At 37.3% G+C, this 6,962-nt stretch overlaps 1 protein-coding gene across 2 annotated transcripts; it reads left to right on the forward strand.

Annotated features, from left to right (window-relative positions):
* Positions 1-258: 258 nt before the first annotated feature.
* On the forward strand, positions 259-6,545 carry LOC116172666 (protein hunchback). Of its 2 annotated transcripts, none has more exons than XM_031489915.1 (3): positions 259-351; positions 4,080-4,246; positions 4,310-6,545. In XM_031489915.1, the coding sequence occupies exons 2-3, from the start codon at positions 4,106-4,108 to the stop codon at positions 5,822-5,824; spliced, it is 1,656 nt and encodes a 551-aa protein (XP_031345775.1). In that variant the 5' UTR covers positions 259-351; positions 4,080-4,105; the 3' UTR covers positions 5,825-6,545. The 2 variants fall into 2 exon arrangements, with proteins under 2 accessions (XP_031345775.1, XP_031345774.1); XM_031489914.1 differs by lacking the exon at positions 259-351 and adding an exon at positions 3,896-4,013.
* The last annotated feature ends 417 nt before the right edge of the window (positions 6,546-6,962 follow it).

A 6,962-nucleotide genomic window follows, 5' to 3' on the forward strand; every position in this document is an offset into this window, starting at 1 on the left:
ATTGAATGAGTGAATGACAACGAAAAATCATGTCCACAAAAAACAATCCCATATCGTACGCAAAGATTAAATAAGAACATTTTCATTATCTTCGTGGCCACTCATTACGGTAAGAACGCCAAAATAATTCGTTTAATCTTAAACCAGTTTTTCACGCTATCCTGCGAAAGGAAAAGTGGGGATCGACCTGGACCTTCCTAAACATATGAAAGCTCGCTCTACCCACTCATGTGGTGTAAATAAATACAAGCTTTTGTCAGGATAACCTGAACTCATTCGGCTCTCTCCATTAACAAAAAGTTTGCGCTGGTGTTTTAAGTGAATTTTGCCGCCCGGAAAATAGTGCAGTTGGTAAGTTATTTTTTTTCTAAATTAATAAGGAGTTTACCGTTAAAGGGGTGGAAAGCGCTTTGGACAGATTTATTGGATTTCTGCGTCCCATGCCAACAATAAATTTTACGCATGCAAAATATCCTTTTTCTTGGAAGTTTTTACATAAGTAAATTTAAACGGTCCTTTACCGTTCACTCTATATTATCTATGCAGGTAAAAATTGTATTTTACAAATGTTTGGCAATATTGTTTTATTGTGGGTAGAATTTTAAACCGTTCGTTCGTTCGGTCTAGTAATAAAGGGATAACCAGCTTTTGTTATTGTAGTATATTTTTCCCACCGTGCTAAACGCTTTCCCTCACGTAAAACGTTGATAAATCTCCATTTATGTCATCAATTTTCGTCAACGTCTATTAGTGATGTCAACAAATTAAAAAAATTAACTTAGGTTCGTCATTAGATTGTTTAAGTCGTCATGAACTAATGACGTTGTACTTGATTAGTTTTGTATTCCACTGGAAACCACTGAGATCAAGGTTTTTACAATCTCAAGAATTTCTTATACACATTTTCCAATTATTTTAATCGTATCTTCTTGTTAAGTAAATATTTGAATATGAACTGTCAATAATTAAGATGTAGTTAAATATCATTATTATTCTTTGAAGTCATTAAAGAGAAAATTATTTTGAAATTAGTTTTAAATAAACTAATTACATTATGTGCAAAAATAACACAGCTTGATTATTCCTAGTTGAAGTTTTGGCATCGATTTGATTACCCCAATTTGTGGAATTTTATGAGGATATTTTTTTGGGGTAGAGTTATGCAAAAAAATCACTACATTAGTTCTGTTCCAAAACAACGAGGTACAAAGGCTTTGGGGGTATGATAGTTTACCGAATATTGTTTTTACAATTCAGTGCAAATGACACTTTTGGGACACCCACGGGCACTCGGACCAGGTTCAAAATTTCATGGAAATCCGTCGATTTTAGTGACAAAGAAAGAATTTCTTTTTTCTATCGGGAATCCTCGACGTGTGGCCATCGGGAAACATCATCAGTGATAGTTATCTAACCAAAATTTACAAATTCGTTGCTATTAATTCTTCTTTTTTAAGCCATTAGAGTTTGCAAATTTCGAAATATCATTGGACTTGCAGAAGTAAAACACCAGTAGCCACAATAATGTACCAAGAACTTTTTGAATCTGTAAGATTTCATCGTAACAGTTCTGTAAGAAATGCACCATTTTCAGGTTGAGTTAGAAAGATAACGGCTCGACGGATATTGTCCAAAATATTAGGCATACCGAAACAAAAAAACAGCAGGCCGAATTTTTGAATCTGAAGACCTTATTTTTCTGTGTACAACCTTTATAGGAAAAAAAAATTGAGAAAAACTAGGATATTTTTTCGGCAAAACGATTATCTCAATTTCGTTAAAATTTTTAGCAGTGTGTTTAGGTATAAAGGATGTAAGGCTCTGGCAAAAACTTTATTTAAATATCTGACTTTTTAGCACTGAAACGTCATAACACTTTTTTCCGAACAGTAAACCCACAAGATACTAACCGGGAGCAACGTTGCTTGATTCCCCTTGATCCACAAATTCTAATCAAGTCACCAGGAACCTTTAAAGATCCAGAACCTATTTCGCATTGACTTCAGGAAGGCGTAAAGAGTTTTTTAACTACAAACCAGGTGCCAAATTCTTGGCAGAACAGCTTCCTAGCTCAAATCGCGCGTTTTTTTAACTTTTGTTTGTGTTTATTCATTTACTGTAGTAAATGAATTATTAGTAATAAACACAAACAAAAGTTTAAAAAACGCGCGATTTGAGCTAGGAAGCTGTTCTGCCAAGAATTTGGCACCTGGTTTGTAGTTAAAAAACTCTTTACGCCTTCCTGAAGTCAATGCGAAATAGGTTCTGGATCTTTAGAGGTTCCTGGTGACTTGATTAGAATTTGTGGACCTGTCTAATGAGGTACAGTTTTTCCTGCTTCAATTTCTTCGTTAAGATAATCAGCATCAGAAAAAAATGTTTTTATCAAGGGGACAAATCCTTGTTACTCTGCCTGCACTCATGGTAAGATATTAATGAAGCTGTCTGTCGTTCACCCTCTCGCCTTTTTTTTAACTTTTGCCATTGTACTTACAAATCCTAATCATACACGCTCGTTTAGTCCAAACTCAAAACGTGAATCTTTTTCGTGATCATGTTAGACCAGAGAGACTCAAAATCTTGATCCCAATTTCATTGAGGAAGTGGTAAATGCAATGATATAGAAAAAAATTTACTGTTGGCAAACATTATTTATGGTATGAGTTGCACATGCGCAAACCCAACTTTCTTACGTATGGACGGATTTTTTGAAATTAAGGAAATCAGCTTCCTAAAAAAATAAATGACATTGCTTGAAAATTTTATTTTGGGCGATAATTCCAAAAGGACTTTTTTCTTTGGGTATCTTGCTTGGAGCGATGAAAATCCATGTTTCATCTACATTAAATATTTGATGAGGACCAAAACTGCGGCATTCATATTCGGTTTCCAAATGCTCCACATTTTCTTGATTAATCCCCAAAGCTCTTGCGGCGTTCCAAATGCTCCACCGGCGAATTTTCTGAATTCCGATTAATCCATCCAAAAATTGATAACTATGAGCAAACACGAACACTTTGCGGCGTATTTTTGGATTCTACGGGCAATTTTAAATTCCATGAAATATCATGTAAAATGTAAAATCGTCGGTAGAATCCAAAAATGTAGAAATGTCGTTTAAACTTCGAAATGTAAGGTCACTTTCGTAGGAAAGTTTTGAGTATTCAATTCCTTCTACCCACCAAAATTTTATATTCATACCATTAATTCTGTCTATGTATTGTAAAATAATTCTGTTTTTACCCTCTTTACTTTTAATTTGAACGTACACCCCTTTTGTCTATATAGATCGTATAGATTTCAGCGCATTTTTTCTTCGGAAAATAAAGGTAGCATTAACGTTTGTACCAACAGTACTCGGCCCTAAAAGTCCGAAGAAGCAAAATCACTGCAATTTTCCACACAGCTATCTATGACATACGTTCCAGTGTGTGTGGTTTCCTTCTCGTTCTTCGACGTAGCCGTTTGGCTTTATTATTTTACTCAGTTTATGAACAGTTTCGCGACATATAAGGAAACCGAAAACCCTCAAATTAATTTCTTAATAAAAATCTTAATTGAATTCCTATAAACCGAAAACATCATAAAAAGACCACGAAGAAGTCATATTAAGTTAATATTGACCAATTTTTATTGGATTTTTCATTTTTTTCCACACAAAATGGAATCGTAAACTTTCTAATCAAGGGAGATTTTTCTATGCGTTACAATGATCGTTTAAATATTAATTTAAAAACTTCGAATGACGGATTTTCCATAATGTAAGAAACGCCGATGGCTCGGTGAAAAGCTAAAAGTTGCTGCGCAAGGATGCGGTGGAGGGAATAAAGCTTAGGTGGTAGGGGTAAAAATACAACGTAAGGGGGTGGGAGATACTGGACATCAGTATCCGTGATTTGGTTTGGTCAAGCAGTATTATTTAGATAATCGTAAGAGACGACGAAAATAAATTGATAGTACATATACAGTCTTGTTATCGTGTTAAAATGCATGTGTTTTGGTGCTAGTTTTAGGTATGCACATTTTCGCAAAGAAGTTTACATTTTCGTATTCACTTAAATGAATTTCTTTGGTTTCAGATAAAACTTTGCTGTGTTATCGTGAAATGAGAGGTGGTGTTTGGGATATGAGTTCTACGTGTATTCAAGGCGGACTCCCTCGTCCACTGGGAGGATATCAACCCAATCTAATCATGGAACCTCATTCGCCCGCCCCTGCTTGGCAAATGCATCACCCTATAATACCGGTAAGTCCCACATTTTATTAGTTTTAGAATTTCGTTATCTAATCGCGCCCTTTTCTTATACAGAAACAAGAACCAGCGGAAGAGGAAAGAAACGATTCAGGAATTAATTCCGGAAGCGATTTTCATTCCTCCTCGCCAGGCAGTGAAAATAGCCAGGATTATAATTCACAGAACGTACAGAACCCCACAACCTCGTCCTACTACACAACTCCGTTATTACCGAGGGTCCCTACAACATCGCCACTAGGCTATCAAGTAAATCTGCCGATGCATTTTAATTATCAATCCACGTCGCCTTCGCAAGACAATGCCAGTAAACCCAATTTTGCACCCGCTGCTTCTGCGACAGAAAACGTGGAGAATGAAGATCCCTTACGAAAACTTCAAAGTAGCCTGGAAAAGAATGGTTTGATGATCACACCGACTTCGCCCAAATTAAGCGAACACTCAGGCGACGATGAAAATAAATCCGATATGGAAGCGGACGAGTACGACGAACAAGGATTACGCGTACCCAGAATGAATTCGCATGGAAAAGTAAAGACATTTAAGTGCAAACAGTGCGATTTCGTAGCTATTACCAAACTGGACTTCTGGGAACATTCCAAAGGACACATAAAATACGACAAGCTTCTCACCTGCCCCAAGTGCCCTTTCGTCACCGAATACAAGCACCACTTAGAATACCACCTTCGCAACCACTTCGGATCTAAACCTTTCAAATGCGACAAATGTAATTATTCGTGCGTCAACAAATCCATGCTGAACTCGCATATGAAATCGCACTCGAACGTCTACCAGTACCGCTGCGCCGAATGCAGTTACGCAACCAAGTACTGCCATTCATTGAAGCTTCACCTGCGCAAGTACTCCCACAAGCCAGCGATGGTCTTAAACCCCGACGGCACCCCCAACCCGCTTCCAATCATCGACGTCTACGGAACCAGGCGCGGACCAAAGCAGCGATCATCCCAAAAACAGGAAGAACCGGAAACGCAACCGAACATTTTGCAAAACCACCTCACTCACTTCATGCTCAACAACACCCCGCAAATGCAGTTACCCTTCCCCTACCACCTCCTCGCAGGCTTCCCAAACCCGATGGCAAATCCCTTGCTATTCCCACCTGCGCTCGCCAACTCCGCCGATAAACCCGAGGAACGCTCACCACCTATGTCACCCGTCGCGCCGACCGCCGAGGCGCTCGACTTGAGCAAACCAGACGTCGCCACTCCCGATCAGCCTTCCAAGAATCGGCGCAAAGGTCGCGCCTTCAAGTTGGAAACCTTGCCTCACACGGAAACCTCGGACGACGAGTCCACCACCGAACTCCCAGCAGAGAAGAGCTTGGCCTCGCCTCCGGCTCGGTCGCCTGTAGAGAAAGATGAGGTAACCAACAATAACAATCACAATTTCGATTGCCAGTATTGTAACATAGCTTTTGGGGATATTGTTTTGTACACAATGCATATGGGATATCACGGGTTCAAAGATCCATTTACTTGTAATATGTGCGGGGAGCAGTGCCAAGACAAAGTGTCGTTCTTCTTGCACATTGCGCGTAACCCACACACATAGTTCACTTTTTCGATGATCAAAGAGATCTAGTCATGGAAATCGTTCTCCAAAAGAATCTAGTTATTGCCTACGCTTGCACTGTGCAATTTTTCGTTTAGCTTTTAGTTACAGTTTTGGAATAATTATACGGGTAATAACCAATTTCTGAGGTAGAGTGCGAGTTGTTCCTAATAATTTAGTATAGTATGCGATATTTGAAGCCAAAAATTAAAAATCACCCTGCTACCTATTGGATGCAGTATTTTAATTATTAATGTGACAATAACGTTTTAAGTCTCATCCTTGTACATACCATTTAGATATTCCTACAGCTATTTTCCAAAACTTCAAGTAATCTTACCAATTAAGATATTAAATTAAATAGTGTTATCTCGAGTATTAATTATGAACCATGTTTTAACGCCATTAGAAAAAAATATAACAAGACATTTTTAATGTATTTTTAATTTAGGCTACAATTTCGATAACTATTAGCGTTATTATAAGTCAATTTACATTAATTTTTGTTTTTTATGTGTTGTGTTAACACTGTTGGGGCCATAATCGAAGACTGATGTAAATAACCTTAAATTATATATGTGAGTTAGTGACTTTCGATGAGCAAAGAATCAATCAAAAATTAATTATAAATGTGGGTGTTTTATTAGTCATATTGTATTTATATTTAAAAATTCTGTACTGATAACAAATCAGACTTGAAAATAAATATTTTGAATTCTAAGTTTTTTTATTGTTACTGCGTAATTAACTATTTCAGAAGAGTCTTACTTTACAGTTCCTCAAAATCTTACTACGTTCAAGAGAAGTAACTTACAGGTTACATTCTCTACAGAAAGATGAGCTCTACAAAATTCGCTGGGCTCTGCATTTTTCAAAAATGGAAGTACATTAGTTACATTAAAGAATAATTTCCCAAAACGACTTGATGTCCATATTGAGCCAAATCTTTAATTAGGTATAAATTTAAAAAAGGAAATGAAGAAACACATGCACAAGAACTAAATTGCGCTCTTTTTAGGGGAATTTTTTGAACGAAAAATATGCCCCTTATGTGATTGATTTGTCCGCCCGTCTGTAATTCCTCGTCTGACTCGAGAACGAAAATAGACGGCGATGTCAAACCTTTGCCAATTGGGTT

The sequence above is a fragment of the Photinus pyralis genome, unplaced genomic scaffold, assembly GCF_008802855.1.
Source record: "Photinus pyralis isolate 1611_PpyrPB1 unplaced genomic scaffold, Ppyr1.3 Ppyr1.4_LG5, whole genome shotgun sequence".
NCBI lineage: Eukaryota > Metazoa > Arthropoda > Insecta > Coleoptera > Lampyridae > Photinus > Photinus pyralis.

Coding starts and splice junctions, on each gene's coding strand:
- LOC116172666 (XM_031489915.1), top strand. CDS start 4,106: ATGAGAGGTGGTGTTTGGGATATGAGTTCTACGTGTATTCAAGGCGGA. Junction 4,247..4,309: donor TGCATCACCCTATAATACCG/GTAAGTCCCACA, acceptor TTTCTTATACAG/AAACAAGAACCAGCGGAAGA.